Below are 19,188 nucleotides of genomic sequence, written 5' to 3'. Positions count from 1 at the left end.
AAATACAACTTTACTCTTGACGCTCATAGAACTGTCTTTATTTTGCTTTTAAATACAACTTTCACCCAGGACGACTAAAACTTAAAATTGTAGCATTGTACACTGAGCTGATAAAAAAAAAAAAAGAAAATCATTGAAAATTACAACACATGATTTAAAAAAAATAATAAAAAAAAGCACAAAAAAGTATCCAGGTATCCTGGCATTCATTCATGAGAAACCTAGAAAATGGTACACCAGAGTGAAGCCAAAATAACACTGGAGCACTTTGGTTAAAAACAATGCTCCAGTCTCGCATTCTTTGTTTTTTCTGTATTTTGGTTTATTCAGCACCTACAAAATGAAGAAATAAAGAATGATTTGTAACATTCTAATACGTTTCTGACTATTGCTCTTAATCATGTTTTTGAGAGAATCACAGCTCTATTTGGGATGAAGAACAGCAAGTTGAGACTATAAGTGTTGTTTAACTTTGATGCAAAGATTACCTCAGTGAACCTATAGTATGATGGGTTTCTGTCCTTCTATAAAGCATTGTACAGTCACATTATTTACATACTCAGTATAATACAGCGCACTTGTATTCCTCTCAGTAGCTTGTAGGATACTTTGGATACAGTGCTCTCTCTCTATTGCAGATTCAGCCTCCTCTTCCTCCTTCCCTGGGTTTCTGTGATGAATCTGTCATTGTCGGACCAGGTTATGGTGTCTTTAGCAGTAACGTGGTTCTGAAATACAAGATTTGAGGCCTCTGTGCACATGCGGAAATGAAAAGTGCACCTTTCAATCAGATCAGGGTGTTGTAGCTGTGACAGATATCACAGTTTTTAAGAGCGCTGAAGTAGGCACAAGGTAGATTTTTTTTTTTTTTTTTAAGGTAGCAGGTTGACATGGAGCAGGTGGAGTGACTTGTGACTATGGCTTCATGTTGCATACCACATCTACCTGCAACAATGTGCAAAGTATTTCGAGAATAAACAAAACAAGTGGATGAAAATCAAGTTGGACAGTACGCTGCTTTGGGTCACCGTTAACATTGTGGCAAGCAAAACAGGACAACAAGATATTCAGCCTACCTTTTGTTTTGTAACACCAGGTGGACTGGGCCTGACATATTCTTGAGGGCTTATAAGGTGATGTGACAGACGAAAACTTTCATCCGCTGTTTTTTGACCGATGAAGTGGACATTGTCGACTTATTATTATTATTTTTTAAGATATGCAAAATGTCCTCGCTATAGTGCCTCCAGGCAGCAAGCACCATTGTCAGTCAAGACAAAGGAACAGGGTGACCACAACACCTGCTTTAGATTTTGTGACATTTCAATCTAATAAGTCTCCTCACTACTCAAGGCTTGATCTTATAAATATTCTGGAAAGAATCTCTCCTGCTTCCGGATTTGATTTAGCAGAGCGCTGTGCAAGGTCACTGGTTAGAATCCAGCAGGGGGCAGGAGTGGGAGCGGATTTCGTTGTGTTTCTGGATCGCCTGGTCCAGGTCCAGAGTTTGTCTGTTCACTGTGACCTTCATACAGCCGCTGTAGGGCGCCGACACCAATGTGGAAACCAGGGGAACATCTGAGGAAGAAGTAACAACACTGTTACAAGTGTAAGTGAACCTTTAATGTCCTTGTCCACATGATATGCAGACTGATATTTTTAAAAGACTGGCATCCACAGGCGTTATGAAAAAATGTGACCTTGGTGAACATTTTCAATAACTGTTTATGTATATCACTTTTTTGGCTTGTGTCCTGTGGAATATCACAGTATGTTTTTAATTGTACATTCTAGTGTAATATTCTGAAATATTCAGTAATAACGCCAATATTTAGATGAGTAAAATTGCGATAACCGATTAAGATGCTGATTAATTCATTAATTTTTGGAGAAATATCTGATTGGCTGAAAGTATGCAAGGTCAGGGGTTAAGAATGTTAAAATTATATACAGTATAAATAAAACACTATTTTAAACTGCAAAGGCAGCACAGTGAGAAAGTAGTTAGCACATCCACCTCACAGTTCTGAAATTGGGGTTCGAATCTTGGCTCCAGCCTTCCTGTGTGGAGCTTGCATGATGCCCCTGTTACTGATACATTGGTTTTCTTATGCCACATTCTAAAAACATGCATGTTAGGTTCATTGAAGACTCTGAATTGTGCATAGGTGTGAATGCACTATATTACCAAAAGTATTCGCTCATCTGCCCTGACTCAGATATGAATTTAGGTGACATCCCATTCTTAATCCATAGGGTTTAATATGACATTGGTCCACCCTAGACAGTCAGAACATCTTAAACTCTTCTGGGAACTGTTTTCCACAAGGTTTAGGAGTGTGTTTATGGGATTTTTTTGACCATTCTTCCAGAAGCTCATTTGTGAGGTCACACACTAATATTGGACAAGAAGGCCTGGCGCTCAGTCTCCGCTCCAATTCATCCCAAAGGTTCACTCTGTGCAGGCCAGTAGAGTCCATCCACACCAGACACTGTTATCCATGTCTTTGTGGACCTTGCTCTGTGCACTGGTGCACAGTCATGCTGGAAGAGGACAGGGCCAGCTCCTAAAGGTTCCCACAAAGTTGGGAGCATGGAATTGTCCAAAATCTCTTGGTATGTTGAAGCATTCAGAGTTCTTTTTACTGGAACTAAGGCGCAAAGCCCAGCTCCTGGAAAACAACCCCACACCATAATCCCCTCCACCAATCTTTACACTTGGCACAATGCAGTCAGACAAGTACCATTCTCCAAACCCAGACTTGTCCATCAGATTGCCAGATGGAGAAGCGTGATTCGTCACTCCAGGTAACACATCTCCACTGCTCTGGAGTCCAGTGGCGGCGTGCTTTACACCACTGCGTCCGATGCTTTACATTGCACTTGGTGATGTATGTTTCAGATGCAGCTGCTCGGCCATAGAAACCCATTCCATGAAGCTCACTGCGCACTGTTCTTGAGCTAATCTGAAGGCCACAAGGAGTTGCTGTCGTTCCCAAACGCTTCCATGTTATTAGAATACACCTGACAGTCGACTGTGGAATATTTAGGGGAGAGGACATTTCACGACTGGACTTGTTGCACAGGTGGCAGGCATCCTATCACAGTTCCACGCTGGAATTCACTGAGCTCCTGAGAGCGACCCATTCTTTCACAAATGTTTTTAAAAATAGTCTGCATGCCTAGGTGCTTGATTTCATACACCTGTGGCCATGGAAGTGATTGGAACACCTGATTCTGATTATTTGGATGGGTGAGCGAATACTTTTGGCAATACAATGTATCCCCTGTGATTGGCTACTGACAAGTTCAGGGTGCGACCTGCTTCTCACCCAGTCAGATGGAATAGTCTCTTGCTTACCCACGACTCTAATGACGACTCTAATGATGATAACAAAAGGACAAAAAAAAAGGGATTGATGGATAACACTGCATGTCTGCCTCTTTTAATACCTAAAAAGAACCACCAATACTCCTTCATCCCAACATTGTTATCTTGAGCGTGATGTTTAACTCCTCCTTTACGCAAACAAGCATTCCTACTCATGACTCGTGTATTATGCTCACCAGGGAGGCCTCCAATGAAGGTGCTGGACGAAGAAAGAAGGTCGACCTCTGCATCTTCGCTACGTCCAGGCACCCCGTCGACAAAGAGCTGGGTGCGGTTGCCTGAGATCTTCACTTCGATTTCGTGACTCTCGCCATCACAGAGGGGCGCTGGTGAGCTGGCAAGGATCACGCCTCGTGCTGTTACCAGAACAAACTAAAAACACAGTTTATTCTCTGATTAAAACATTCATAAGACATTCAAAAATGGTTTGCCATTCACTTCACTTGTACTTACGTCTCTCCACTCATCAGTACCGGGGTGATAGTCAGCCAGAGAGATGGAGAGAGGGACAGTATCTTCATGAACGAGAGCGAAGAGCACCCCGATAGCAGTAGTTGGATAAAGGGTTAACTGGACACTCAGGTTCTGTGACTCTACGCATGAACAAAACAAGGCTTGATAAACAAAAATGGTAAACATTTACAGTGTACACACTCACCACATACACTGCGCACCATAACTGATGTTGAAGAGAGCAAAGCCTGTGCCAGGGAAATACGCTCCCGGATTCTCTGTGCTGAAACACTGAATATTTTCATTTGTCATTATGCTTTCTTGCATCGACCGGTCTTCTCCAGTCATCCAGCGCCACTCTTTCATACAGCCGTCCAGACGAGGGTTCACCTATAAACAACAGCAGAGGTCGAGTTGAACAGGCAGCGCTTTAATGAAGAAACGGTAGAAAAAAAAGCAAGACCTTGCTAACGAGGCTGCTTTCCTTAAAAGGGACTCCTCCCACAGTCAGGTTGAGCTCATGCATGTCTTTCTTCAGTGTGAACAGATCACCGTTCACCGCAATCTTCATGACTGCCTCCCTGTCAATCTTGATGACAAGACTCCGCCCCTGCTCTTCGACCGAAATCTGGTTAGGAAACAGTAAACACAGCAGGCAGTTCCAATCGGAACTGAGCGACACAGCAGACGAGTCCACTTGTGATCAAAAGGACCAACCTTCCTCCACTGGCCATCGTTGACGACGGGTCCGCTGCTGGTGACCCTGCTGACCATGCCGTACTTCAGCTGCAGCTCCAGTTTGCCGTGATGAATTGCGAGCACTATCCAGGAGCTGTTCAGGTGACCTCCGGCAAAGAAGATCACCCCCTCTGAGTCGTAGGTGCGGAAATCAAACTCTGCGGAAAAACTACAACCGCAAGGGTAGGGAGTGTGAGCATGAAAATTAAGAATGAATAAAAGTGAAGAGTTGGAAGAAACAGAAACACAGAGATGGAAGAAACAGAAAACACAGTACATTGCTTATCAGTATATATGCGCGTGTGTGTGTGTGTATATATATATATATATGTATATATGTATATATATCAGTAATTGATAAATTCCACTTTCATACCTGTTAATGATGTTTCACTGTGTACAGTCCCTACCTTACCAATTCATAAAATCTTTTTCAAAAATCTCAGAAATAATTGTCTCTGATGAGCTCATTTCTAATCCTAGCCAACCTGGTCACTCCTAGAGAGAACCTCAGCATCTTCTTTTCCGCCACCTCCAGCTCTGCTTCCTGTTGTCTCTTTAGTGCAACTGTCTCTACTCTGTACATCATGGCTGGCACTGTCTTATAAACTCCATCCTAGCAGATACTCTTCTGTCATATAACAAAACACCTTCCTCCACCCGTTCCAACCTGCTTGGACCGGTTTCTTCACTTCCTTACCACACTCACCATTGCTCTGGACTGTTGACCCCAAGTATCTTAAGTCCTTTACCCTCATTATCTCTTCTCCCAGTAGCCTCACTCTTGCCCCTCCACATCTCTCATTTATGCACATATGTATATTCTGTGCTCGGGTAATCTTCATTCCTCACCTTTCTAATTGTTCCTCCACCTGCTCCCTGCTTTCACTGCAGATCACAATGTCATCTACGAACATGATGGCCCACGGGGATTCAAGTATAATCTCATTTTTCAACCTATCCATTACCACTGCAAACAGGAAGGGGCTCAGGGCTGATCCCTGATGCAGTCCCACATCCACCATAAACTCCTCTGTCACACCTACAGCACAGCTCGCCACTTTTTTGCTGCCCTCATACATGTCCTGTACTATTCCTCTCTGGGTACTCTGTCATAGGCTTTCTCTAGATTTACAAAGACACAATGTAGCTCCTTCTGACATTCTCTGTACTTTTCCATCAACAACCTCAAGGGAAATAATGCATCTGTGGTATTACCTTCTAGGCATGAAACCATACTGTTGCTCGCAAATACTCACTTCTGTCCTGACTCTAGCCTCCACTACTCTTTCCCATAACTTCATTGTGTGGCTCATGAACTTTATTCCTCTATAGTTCCCATAGTTCCCTTGTTCCTAAAAATGGGCACCGGCACACTTTTCCTCCATTCCTCAGGCATCTTCACACCCGCTAGAATTCTGTTGAACAAGCTAGTCGAAACCTCCACAGCCACCTCTTCTAGATGCTTCCATACCTCCACGGGAATGTCATCAGAACCAACTGCCTTTACATTTTACATCCTCTTTAATGCCTTTCTAACTTCCCCCTTACTAATCATAGCCACTTCCTGGTCCACCACACTTGCCACTTCTACTTTTCCTTCTCTTTCATTTTCCTCATTCCTCCACTCCTCAAAGTATTTTTTCCATATATCCAGCTCATCACTGGCACCTGTTATGACAAAATAGTCCATATTCTTTTATTATATTATCGCATAGTTTGTGTGATTATTATTATTTTTTTTACTTCAAGTTCTTTGTTCTTGTATGACTTTTTCAAATGTACCTAGTAGCTTAATTGTTTTTTTCTTCCCCTCTCAGTTGCTCTACAAGGCTCCCTTTTCTCTCAAGGAGAAGATAACTGTGTGAATAGGCCTTTCTTCCTTGACTCCCTCCCATTTCCTTTAACTGGGTGTTGCTCTTCCATGTTGCTTCGAGTCAGAAAGAGGAGCGAAGCAACTGCAAGCTTTCTGTCTCTCTCTCTCTCCTTGCAAAGATTTCATTAAAAGTGACAAAAACAAGATTGTTTCCTGATTTAATTCCAAAACAAACTTGGTGTTAGAAGTGGGATCTCAGGATTTACTTTCTTTGCCCCAAAACGCACCAAAAATTTTGAATTTCGAAGACGTTCGAATATTATAGAAGGAGAAGCGCTTCCGATAACAGATGAAATGGGCAGTGGCGAGAGCAAAAAAAAGAGTAAAGCCAACGACGAGGCTGAATAGTTTCTAAAGACGACCTTACATTTTTACAATACTCTGGCCTCAGTAGTTGTTTAACTTTACAACAGGAAGAGGGAAAAAAAAACGGCAAAAATAGACCGATAATTTTTATGTTTATTTGAATGTCATAGATGTTTTAAAGTGCTAATGTGTAAAGTCAAAAAAATGCAAAAACAAACAAACAAAAACAAAATCTGCCGATTTCTGCAAATTTGAAAAGGGCTAATATCGGCCGATTAAATCCGTCATGGAACTAGTATTTTCCCTGTAAATAAAGCCATGGTGAGAGATTTTTCTCATCCTTTTAAATGTGAAGGAGACAAAGGAAAAGGTCCATCCAAACAATTTCTCACCCAGTGTTAATCCTTCGGCGGAAGCGCAGCCTCATCACCGGCAAGCCGTTGAACATGCGACCCAGATAAAGAGAGCGAGAGTTCCTCTTTAGAGCCGTTGTGATACAAGGAGTTATAGCCTGCAGGAAAACAACCATGGTGTCACTCATGCGAGTTAAGGACAAGCTACAACACGCATCATTGTTTGATGTGTTTCACTGAACAAGGAGAACGTTTATAGGACTAAGGGCTGATTGAGCTCAAATCAAAAGACTCATTATTTATATTTCACCTTACAGCTCCTGAGGTCCTGTTCCAGCTTCATGCCCTGACGACCGTCGCACAAACAGCGGAAACTCCCCTGAGTGTTGACACATTCTTCCGCACACACACTTGCCTCACACTCGTCTACATCTGGGAGGTGATAACGAAAGGGGAGAGGAGAGCTGCAAATGATGACTGGTGCACAAATGGTTACAAGTGAAGTAAGTGCAGGATTCAATCAAAACATGAACTCTGAAAGGATCTAAAAAAAAACATCGGAGCTGGCTTCCTGTCAGCCTATTGAGGAATGTAAACAACACTCGAATCAAGTGGGATTTGACGTTAACTGAGCCATTATCGTTCGACCCCACACGAATAACCTTATATGGCCATGACTTGTGGCTATAATAAAACTCAAATAATTCTCAAGAGAGACACTGAAGTTATGTAAAGTCTGCTTACACACAGAAAAACAAAATCCATCCATCCATCCATTTTCTGAGCCGCTTCTCCTCACTAGGGTCGCGGGCGTGCTGGAGCCTATCCCAGCTGTCATCGGGCAGGAGGCGGGGTACACCCTGAACTGGTTGCCAGCCAATTGCAGGGCACATACAAACAAACAACCATTCGCACTCACAGTCATACCTACGGGCAATTTAGAGTCTCCAATTAATGCATGTTTTTGGGATGTGGGAGGAAACCGGAGTGCCCGGAGAAAACCCACACAGGCACGGGGAGAACATGCAAACTCCACACAGGCGGGGACGGGGATTGAACCCCGCACCTCAGAACTGTGAGGCTGATGCTCTAACCAGTCGGCCACCGTGCGAAAAGCAAAATACTAAAGAATAATGAGGGCACTATTTCTTATACTTTCATGTGTTATGACAAAATATAGTCTATATACTTTTATTATATTATCCCATAGTTTTGCGTGTGATGATTTGATGACAGTCCTATGTGGCGGCACGGTGGACGACTGGTTAGAGCGTCAGCCTCACAGTTCTGAGGACCCGGGTTCAATCAATTAACAGGACAGCAAAATAAAAATGACCTGTTACCTACTTAAAAAGTATTTCTCCCAATTTTTGAGCATTCCTTTGCTGAATGCAAAACACAGCTGCATCAACGCCTGCTGACATTGAAGCTGCATCAAACTTGTGTGTGTGTGTGCGTGTTATGCTTACCCACGCAACTCTTGCTCTCATTGTCAAAAACGTAGCCAGGGTCACACAGACATTCGTAGCCTCCTTGGTTATTCTCACAGTGAGCCGATCCGCACGCGTTAAGAAGGTCTTTGCACTCGTCCACATCTGAAAAAGGCAAACAATGTGGACAGTTAGGAAATTTAGATCAAAGGAAACAATCAACAGCGGCAGTGTTTGTGATTAATATAACTCAAGAGCAATTTGTACACATTTGTGTCTTGTTGCTCACCAACGCACATGTGGTGTCCCCGCAACATGAAACCTGGCTGACAGGAGCAGTGGTAACTCCCCATCGTGTTGCTGCACTCGTGGTCACATCCTCCGTTCCTCTTGCTGCACTCGTCAACATCTGCCAGAAAGTGGAGGGAGATATGTTGGGAGGCGTTGAGAGTATGGTTTGTGTGAACACAGCAAAAATAGTGTTATGAATGACTTTTGGCTCGTGCAAGTAACACAGGTTCACGTAGTCAAATGTTACATTTCTAACTCCGGTCTTTTTCTCAGAAAGTAATAAATACTGTTTTAGTGTTAGGGACTTCAGTCTTCTCCAGTGGAAAAGACTCAAGTAGACAGAATTCTCCTTGATTTCCACTCTCGGTAAGGTGGTAAGATGAGTCACGGTGGAAAAGTGTGAATTGGGTGGGCGTGAAGCATAGTCCCCTCCACCTCGAAGTGTGCACATTTTCCAGTTAGTGCTTTGACATTTTATCTTGTATTTCCACATATAAAAGTGGATGCGTTTATGCTCATCTTATTCTTGGGAGACAGCATCCTTCCTCTCTCATTACACGCTATAATGTGTGTTCATCTCTTAAGATTGTAGAAATTAATGAATGTCAACCTTGTTAAATTGCCAAATGAAAATCTGCCACTTGTTTATACTCCAACCTAATAATCATTTAACTGACTGAATAAAAGTACTGTAAGTATATTTTTTACAAAATGAGGTCAAGATAGTTCTGTCAAGACTATGTTTCTACTATTTGTTTCTTCCAGCTACAATTATCTATTAGTGATCAAAATTAGGTAGGAAGTAATACAAATTTCACAAAATGTTGTAAACGGTTATGACGTTGACCGGCATGAGATTTTTGTGCAGATCAAGATAAAGGTGTGAAACTGCAGGAATTTTCAGCTTTGTAAAATCTTTCCTTAATTTGTCAGTGAATAATGCAGAAATCTTAATGACATAATTAACACATAGGCAGGCGGTGAGTCTCTATAAATGTTAAATGGAACGCACTTATATAGCGCTTTATCTACACCATCACAGTGCCCCAAAAAGGTGTGTACTTTAGTACAGACACATACAGTGGGTACAGAAAGTATTCAGACAACCTTAAAATTTTAACTCTTTGTTATATTGTAGCCATTTGCTGAAATCATTTAAGTTCAGTTTTTTTCCCCTCAATGTACACACAGCACCCCATATTGACACACAAAAAACGGAATTGTTGACATTTTTGCAGATTTATTAAAAAATAAAAACTTAAATATCACAGCCATAAGTATTCAGGCCCTTTGCTGTGACACTCATATATTTAACTCGGGTACTGTCCATTTCTTCTGATCATCCTTGAGATGGTTCTATGCCTTCATTGGAGTCCAGCTGTGTTTGATTATACTGATTGGACTTGAATAGGAAAGCCACACACCTGTCTATATAAGACCTTACAGCTCAGAGTGCATGTCTGAGCAAATGAGAATCATGAGGTCAAAGGAACTGCCTGAAAAATTGTGGCAAGGCACAGATCTGGCCAAGGTTACAAAAAAATCTCTGCTGCACTTAAGGTTCCTAAGAACCAAAACGTCTTCCTTAAATAGAAGACGTTTGGGACGACCAGAACCCTTCCTAGAGCTGGCTGCCTGGCCAGACGGAGCAATCAGGGGAGAAGAGCCTTGGTGAGAGAGGTAAAGAAGAGCCCAAAGATCACTGTGGCTGAGCTCCAGAGATGCAGTCGGGAGGTGGGAGAAGGTTCTAGAAAGTCAACCATCACTGCAGCCCTCCCCCAGTCGAGGCTTTATGGCAGAGTGGCCCGACAGAAGCCTCTCCTCAGTGCAAGACACATGAAGCCCACATGGAGTTTGCTAAAAAAAACACTACACTTCATACACAAGATGGTGATAAATAAGATTCAAGATAGAACTTTTTGGCCTTAATTCATCACGTCCAATATAGCCCCAATAGTGAAGCATCGTGGTGGCAGCATCATGTTGTGGAGGTGTTTTCCAGCTGCAGGGACAGGACAACTGGTTGCAATCGGAGGAAAGATGAATGCGGCCAAGTAGAGTGATATCCTGGACCAAAACCTTCTCCAGAGTGCTCAGGACCTCACACTTGGCCGAAGGTTCACCTTCCAACAAGACAACGACCCTAAGCACACAACTAAAATAATGAAGGCGTGGCTTCAGAACAACTCGGTGACTGTTTTTGAGTGAACCAGCCAGAGCCCTGACTTAAAACCAATCGAGCATCTCTGGAAAGACCTGAAAATGGCTGTCCACCAACGTTCACCATCCAACCTGACAGAACTGGAGAGGGTCTACAAGGAAGAATGGCAGAGGATCCCAAATCCACGTGTGAAAAACTTGTTGCATCATTCCCAAAAAGACTCATGGGTATATTAGCTCAAAAGGGTGTTTCTACTAAATACTGAGCAAAGGGTCTGAATACTTATGGCTGTGCGATATTTCAGTTTTCTTTTTTAATAAATCCGCAAAAATTTCAACAATTCCATTTTTTTCCCGTCAATATGGGTGGGATGCTGTGTGTACATTAATGAGGAAAAAACATGAACTTAAACGATTTTAGCAAATGGCTGCAATATAACAAAGAGTGAAAAATTTAATGGGGTCTAAATACTTTCCGTACCCACTACTAGGATTCTTTGAACCTGTCTGTGCTCTACTGAGCGCTAGTCCAGTTATTATAGTGCTGTACTAGCAATTGTATTTGTTCATTTACAAATGTTTATTTTTTATATACAGTATATCAGGAACACGATCTAAAATGTGCCTTTTCTTCAGAAATGGTGCTATATACATACAATTTAATTAGACTTGTTAAAAAGTTGTGACTGCAGCATAAGCTGTCATGTTTGCTATTAAAAATCTCCACATCAGAAATTGAACACAAAGATGAGATACAAAGTGAAAGTGTAAGTGAGGTTAAGCCAAGAGACAACTGCCACTAGACTAGGTCAGAGAGGTGACATCGTGTGACAATGTCAAACAATGTGCTAACCTAACACACACGCAAAAGGTTCAACATTAAATCTGTCATGGTGATGACAGTATACAGTACCTTTATCACAAAATGCCTCTGTCCAACCTGAAAAACAGTGACAGAGGAAGGAACCCTTTTTGTCCTCGCAGCGCACGGTGCCTCTGGAGTTACAGGGCGAAGGGGAGCATTGATCTGGAATGTCTTGTTGTGGGAAAAACAAAACAGCAGACAACAAATTTGGTATGAGAGTGACACTGGACAGATCTTAGGTTGGGCACATCAGAAAATAAACATCTTAATGCTGGCTAAGCTCTCTTCCAAGAGATGTACCTATTCAGTTCTTCCCAGTAAGTGTGCTCTGTGGCTCAGAAGATCATATGAGTATTCTGCTACAGGTTCTGTTCTTTGGGTTCGATATGTGTCAAAAACTTTGTTTCTTTTTGGTGCATGGGAGTCTGTGCAAGTCTGCGCATGCCAGATTGAGATCAGAGTGAGAGTGCAGACACAGATGTCTGTACAAGTGCATGAATCCCACACAGTTTCTTAACAGTGGAATTGCAGTTAAAATCAGCAGTCTTGACATCAAATTTGAAAAATTACACTTGCTTATTGGCAGTGGTCTCACCATAACAATAACACACACACACACAACTACCAGATGTCTTCAGCTACTGATCTTGAGTTGTTGTGCACTGTGCACAGTAAGTTGAATAAGAAGAGCCAAAGACCTGTTTCTTAATTTGATAATATGTATAACGTGCCAATATACAGCCAAAAAGTATGCATGACATCATTTGACTGTTGACAAATGAATGCTTAGCTCAGGAGTGATAATGAATCTATCGCCCACCATGCAAAAAAGCCAGAGGAGCAAAAAGAGATAAAGGTGGGAGAAGCAGCTGGAGTCCTGATATAAAACAGAGGAAAAAGGAGAGCTGTCGTCTTTAGGTACCACAATGCACAACAGCTGAGTCACGTCCCTTAGCCCCAGCCATCACTCTAAGCTGGAGGATGTTGGCTGTATACTGATGCAGCAGAAATTTTGTACCCCACTCACATAAGACTTTATGCACGTCATTTCTGATGAAGAAGGCATCTGAATAGTGACGGAGTGTGTGACGAAGGAAGGTCATTCACCAATGTCCAGCATCACTGCAGTGCATCATAGTCTGCAACGTTACTCATCCAAAACACACATGGCTCAACAGGAAGCAGAATCTACTTTAAAGATCATTGGGTTGTTGCATTTCCTACTGCTGTATTCACTACTGCAGTGCAGCCCGACTGCCCTGCATCCTCCCAATAAAACTAGGTGCTCCACTGAGAATGATGTGATATTTATTTATAGTAGCAAATCTGATTCGGAGGGACAAAGTAGGTCAACGTAAAAACATACAGCAATACAACCATGTCAAGTCGGCATGTAACCTACTGTGGACACATGTGATCAGATCATGTTTCTTCTTTGCTGAACCTCCAAACTTCTCCAAACAATCTGAGCAGCAGTGGAAAAGCAACAACAAGAGGTTAAGCACAAAACCAGATCAGTAAAGATGGACATCGTAGGGAGTGATGCCAAAATATCACTTACTTAAATACTTGGGAAAGAAGTAGTCCTAAAGGAGATAAAGACATGGAAAGATTTAATTTTAGATGTACAGGATAAGACTATAAACAGAACGCAGAGGAAAAAAAAAAAAAAAAAAAATCATGGCAATTATAATGAACATCTATTATTCACAGATTTTGGCTATTTGTGGTTGGGCCCGCTCTCTATCCCCCACAAATATATTACTTGTTTTTATACTTGAGTTAAATTATATTGCCTTTCACTAGCCCAGGCTTTAAAAACTGTACATAACCCATAACCATAAAGAAATTAATGATGGTTGTTGATCAGTCATCAGTCGTATTTAAAAAAATATATATATTTCATAAATTCTGCCAGGGTATGTAAACTTGTGAGCACAACTGTACATATATATGCAGTCATACATACCCGTCATATTGGAATGAACGTGTAGGCTACACCTTTTTCATAACCTCTGGGTGGTGGTGGCATATTGGAATGAAAGTGTACACCTTTCTCATAACCTCTAGATGGCGGAATTAATTTATAAAATGTGAATGTTTTTTCCACTTTCCCCTATACCTATGTATAATGCGCACTATTGACATTTGACAGTTTTTTGGGGGAAAAAATGTGCATTATACACGAGAAATTATAGATAATGACATTCGACACAATAGTTTCAAAAATTCTGCTTTGACAAGGATAATAGTGCAGCATTACAGTGAGTTTACACAGATGAAAATTCGATAACTCCAAAATTATGACTTGCTTTCTCCTCACAAAGGAGGCCACTCCTCGCCAGAGGCATCCTGAGAGTTCTCTGCATTCCTGATAAGGAGCAGCGCAGCAGCACTGCCTCTTGGCTGCTGCTGTACAATCCCCCTCCCCCCCCAAAAAAAATAATATCTGCCATCTTTCACAGATGTGTGCTGGAGTCGCAGGTGAGCCTCTGCTGCAGTGTGACTTTGTTAAATGTCAGAAATCAGACATGTATAATGTGACACCAAACCTGATTACAAGACCAAAGTGGAACACCTTGACTTGGTTTGGACTTTTATGAAAAAGTTAAATCCGGATTCTCAATCAGCTGTGGCATATTAATTATTGCTTTTGCTCCCACTCATTCCTGATAAAATAGTGTGTGTGTGTGTGTGTGTGTGTGTGTGTGTGTGCGCGCGCGTGTGGCAGAGAACAACTCAATGGAATCACCTCTCTCTTTTTCTGTCTTTGCAGAGTCAGAGCTGCAGCAGGGCAAAATGCAGCATCATGCGCACGTTCATAATGAATAATGGACTTTGGAATGATACTGCAGTCTTTGTGTCCGACATAGTAGAAATCTACATAACTACTCAAATGTGGTGCAGCAGCAATAGGTATGCATTCACACTCTGACAGTGGGCCGAAATTTGACCTTCTCTTAAACTATCATCCATGCGGTCTCAGCTTTAAGGTCTCGCCCTCGTCACAAATAATCCCTGAGTCATTGTTTTCATCGTTCACCTTCTCAAAACACAAACAATAGGTACAATTGGCGTAATATCACAGTTGGCAGACCATGGCATCACGTAGACATGACCTACAAATTAAACGGATAATACACAACAAATTATAAGCCCAATAAAGTGGCTTTTCTTTCATAAATATTTTTTTTTTTCAACAACCATTGTGATTTCGTATGTGTTATGAATAATATCGATAAGGTGATTTCAAAAGATTTTCAGAAGTAAAAAAATAAAACGTGCCTGAGCTCACATTTTCTGGGTTATTAAAAGGTTTTGAGGTTGACTGTATGTGTATTCACATGGCTGGAAAGCTGATCTGCACACTCATGGATGCAGCATGAACACTAATCTGCTGTATGGCTTTGAGCATGCCGTGTGATACATTGTGTTTGTTGGTAAATAGAGTGGGAGGGAATGTATGCAGATTAGGGGCACATGACTGAGCAGAATGAAACACGTTTCTCAATCTAGATTTGTTCTAAAATAAGAAAATAAGTCAGGAGCTGCCCGATTAGATGTGTTTACGTGCATGTGAGGGAGGCATGTGTAGTGGCACACGTGAAACATGCTGGTACCTTCCACGAATAAGAAAGCCAAACGAGCATTCAGCGGAAAAGTAAAATGTATTCCCCAAAAGAGTTGATAAGAGAAAATGCCACACACGTGACTGTGTGTTAGTGTGATACTGTATCAAAGTGAGTATGAGGACTGCAGCGTTTTCCAAAATGCTGCATGGCATAAACTAAGACTTAGTCATGCTGACTCAATGACCACCACAGAAACCAAAGAGAAGCGATATTGCGAAAAAATTAAAATAAAAAAATAAATAAAAATTTAAAAAAATAAAATAAAAAAAAAACATGCCAATTGAATCCCATTCGAATATTATTAGGCTTGTCAGCAATGAAGAGAGCATCGACACCAGCAGCTCAGATTATGAATCATTCGTCACTATAATACATGCGCAACACAAGCCAGAATTCTTGAATAACAGAGTAGAATGCAGATTTGGGTCATGATTGCAGTTTTTACACTCCAAATACCCACTGGTCAAAACAGTAGAAAAAGCTGCAAAATCCAATACAAGAGCAAAAATGTGTGCTCAAAGAGTTACTTTAATAAACGACAAAGGACATGACACCACACTATTTGCAATTTTACAATACTGCAAACTACTATGTACTGTACAGCAATCAATTCCTCTCTAACCATGGTCAATCAAAGTTAAGTACCATTCTGTAAAATCAGCATATATGATAGTGCCCTTATACTGCTGATCTACCTCATGTTCTGGCCAGAAAATGCATTGTTTATAGTGAGTTGTGAGGACAGCAGTAGCACACTCAGGTCTCATATGGGAGCATTAACAACTCAGTTTTGAATAGTGATTACAACTTTAAGTTCACAGACTCACAGTCTCGGGGTCATTTTCAAACACTTCTCTGGCCTCCTCCTTGGAACACCTCTCTTCCACACACTCCCTCTCCAAGTGTCCTTGCTTAGTCTCCTCGAACACTTGATTAGCTCTTCGCTGTCTGCTCAGGAACTGGTTTGCCTTTTGGTGTGACAGGGAGACTGGACAAAACGAAACAAAAGATCAGAGTTGGCAAATGTACTCACACTCTGTACTTAAGTAAAAGTACAAATACTTGTGTAGATAATGACTGGTGAAAGTAGGAGTACTGATTCAATTCCTTTAGTAAAGGTTAAAAAAAAACAGACTGAAAAGGACTGAAACACAAATTTTTTTTTAATGAATCTTTACCAGTGTCACTATCAAATATTTTTAGAATCTATTATTCCATTGATTAATCAGAGTAAAAAAAAATAATTTGCATTTAAGTTTACTGCTAAATCTTTTTTTTCAATTACTGTTAACTAACTGACTACTTTTATTTGGTATTGTTTACTGATTTAAAAAACAATAATAAAAAATTAAGCCATATCACACGAGAAGGTGATGTTGTACTTGCCAACGTCTTTGAAACTGAAGAGCTACTTCTTGGGAACCGATTAATGCAAAGAACTACTCATGTAGTTTGCGACACTTCTGAGGCTGCTTCAGGTTTAACTACGTCAATTACAGGTTATTCATACTACGGCTGCAAATACACTTATTCTTGTAATAGACTTAATTGAATATTTTTTTCCCATAAATGGATTACGATTCATTTACAGGTTTGGTCAGTAATATCTCAGAAAATGGGAAAAAAATGTTGATCACTGGTTTCCAAAGTAAAAGATGTTTACAAATATCTTATTTTGAATAAACACAAAGATAATCAGTCTGGTTAAATTCAGTGAATATTTAATGATGAGAGGCTGAAATGAGGTCTGTTACGAAATCCAGAAATACAGCCAGCATTTTCTTTCCATTTCTCTGTGCATCAAGTACATGAATTTAGCAGAGGTCCACCAAAACCGCGTTTTCTCATCACTGTTTCGCGCAAGGCTATTAATACTTGTTCTTTTCAGATTACGTTTTTGTGATATCCCTTTACCACCTCGTTTTTTAATTTTTCAATTCAGTTGAGATTGTCTGTGGGTTTGACTAAGATGAAAATGTTCCTCGATTTCAGCGTAAAAAAAAAAATCACACGCTCGTGGGATTTGTCCATGATAGAAACCTTCACTATTGTTATTGTTGTTTTCTGTAAGCCTTGAATTAATTCCAGCGATGGAATTACTCTCGGTTTGACCCTAAAAATTAAATGGCTCAAGTGGACTCCATTGAAAAATCTCATAATGCCCTTTTTAGACATCACAGTTCCATCTCAACTATTAAGAAACATCTAGGCATTTTTATACCAAAGAGTCAAGGTTTCAGTCACAAGTTACTTATTGATTTACATAGAAGGCAGAAAATTTTGGAAAATGATCAACATACAAATCCTTATCCGATTTTTACAAACCTAGGGCTCATTTTATTCGTGTAACAATCCTCTATCCAATGATACATTCTATTTGGATGTAAAGGTATTTTGAAAATTGTTGTAACATACAAAATCAGAGAATTTGGACAATTTTACTTTAAAACAATGGCTCTAAACCAGGGGTGTCAAACTCATTTGTGTCATGGGCCACATAGTTACGGTTTCCCTCAGAGGGTTGTTATGACTGTGAAACCATATAAATGTTTAATCGCCTCATCATATTACATATACAAAAAATTCATGGATAACTAGTTTGGAAATCTGAAGTCAAGGTCAATAGTTTGTTCAACTATTGTTGAAGTTACTGTAAAAAGAGCTTTGGTAACAAAAATAATTCTTGCAATTTCTCAACGCTATTTATTAAAGATGACCATTTAAAATGTTGGTACAGATTTTAGTAAGACTCAAGGAAGTTTGCTTACACGGGCCACATAAAATGATGCGGCGGGCCAAATCTGGCCCCCGGGCCTTGAGTTTGACACCTGTGCTCTGAACGATGAATCGATTATCAAAATAGTTGTCAATTAAATTTGATTTATTTGTTGTCAATCAATCGATTGTGACACCACAAATTTTTACTGCCATTCACACAATACTATTAAATTCAATTTTTTTTTTAAACTGAATACAAGTCTCAATATTTTTTTTATTTGAATAGTGCTCGTGCTGAGGGAAAAAAAAAACATCATCAGACTTTCCAAAAATGTAGTGACAATAGTAAGAAGTTGTCAAATATTTGTACAAGGTTACTTCCCACCACTGCAAAAGATAGTCTACCACAACACACGTAGGGAAAAAAACACAAGGTCAGGTACCGTGGAGGTGTCCTTGGAGCACGCTCGCATTTGTCTTCACAACACAAACCATAAGAGACACTAAGCACTTTACTTGACATGAAGCAGTGCAGCGTGCCAGTTAGCCACCTAGCATGCGAGTGTTTACTTACTACTACTAGGGGAGCAACGAGCGACCAGCAGGATTAGCAGCGCGGCCGACGGGAGCCACTTTGTCCGGCTTACACGCATTGTGTAGCCGCCCTGTCCACGCCGAACACCGTCAACTTTTGTCTTAAGTCTCTTGTCGCGGTGTAAATACGAAGGTAACGACAGGTTAGCAGGACTTCAGGTACTTGTAAGTGACCGCCGGGGTGTGTTGGAGGCTAAACAGCCGTGTTCTCCCCCCGCATGTCTCTCACTGCTTAAGCCGCCGTCGTCCTCCTCTCGCTGCGGTTAGCTTGTCACCATTGCTGTCCGCACTTTTTGTCCTCTGGCTCCTCTCCTCCTCCTCGCACTTGTGTGTGTGTGTGTGTGTGTGTGTGTGTGTGTGTCTCGACGAGTCACTGCGAGG

General features: G+C 41.0%; 1 protein-coding gene across 1 annotated transcript in view; it reads right to left on the bottom strand.

The window, feature by feature from the left end:
• Nucleotides 1-16: 16 nt before the first annotated feature.
• gas6 (growth arrest-specific 6) overlaps nucleotides 17-19,188 on the bottom strand; it is a 19,231-nt gene continuing 59 nt past the window's right edge. The window contains exons 1-15 of the mRNA XM_061670184.1: nucleotides 18,788-19,188; nucleotides 16,323-16,483; nucleotides 13,425-13,449; nucleotides 13,266-13,328; nucleotides 11,912-12,034; nucleotides 8,837-8,956; nucleotides 8,587-8,712; nucleotides 7,428-7,549; nucleotides 7,157-7,275; nucleotides 4,562-4,751; nucleotides 4,308-4,472; nucleotides 4,066-4,234; nucleotides 3,845-3,984; nucleotides 3,568-3,763; nucleotides 17-1,578 (exon numbers count right to left, since the gene is read on the bottom strand). The exon at nucleotides 18,788-19,188 is cut by the window's right edge and continues 59 nt beyond it. Of these exons, the coding sequence (XP_061526168.1) occupies nucleotides 1,427-1,578; nucleotides 3,568-3,763; nucleotides 3,845-3,984; nucleotides 4,066-4,234; nucleotides 4,308-4,472; nucleotides 4,562-4,751; nucleotides 7,157-7,275; nucleotides 7,428-7,549; nucleotides 8,587-8,712; nucleotides 8,837-8,956; nucleotides 11,912-12,034; nucleotides 13,266-13,328; nucleotides 13,425-13,449; nucleotides 16,323-16,483; nucleotides 18,788-18,866 (1,950 nt within the window). The 5' untranslated portion in view covers nucleotides 18,867-19,188 and the 3' untranslated portion in view covers nucleotides 17-1,426. The remainder of the gene's footprint in view (nucleotides 1,579-3,567; nucleotides 3,764-3,844; nucleotides 3,985-4,065; nucleotides 4,235-4,307; nucleotides 4,473-4,561; nucleotides 4,752-7,156; nucleotides 7,276-7,427; nucleotides 7,550-8,586; nucleotides 8,713-8,836; nucleotides 8,957-11,911; nucleotides 12,035-13,265; nucleotides 13,329-13,424; nucleotides 13,450-16,322; nucleotides 16,484-18,787) is intronic.

The sequence above is a fragment of the Phycodurus eques genome, chromosome 2, assembly GCF_024500275.1.
Source record: "Phycodurus eques isolate BA_2022a chromosome 2, UOR_Pequ_1.1, whole genome shotgun sequence".
NCBI classification, from domain to species: Eukaryota; Metazoa; Chordata; class Actinopteri; order Syngnathiformes; family Syngnathidae; genus Phycodurus; species Phycodurus eques.
Note: the sequence above shows the minus strand (reverse complement) of the source record. Positions and strands in the feature narration are given on the sequence as shown.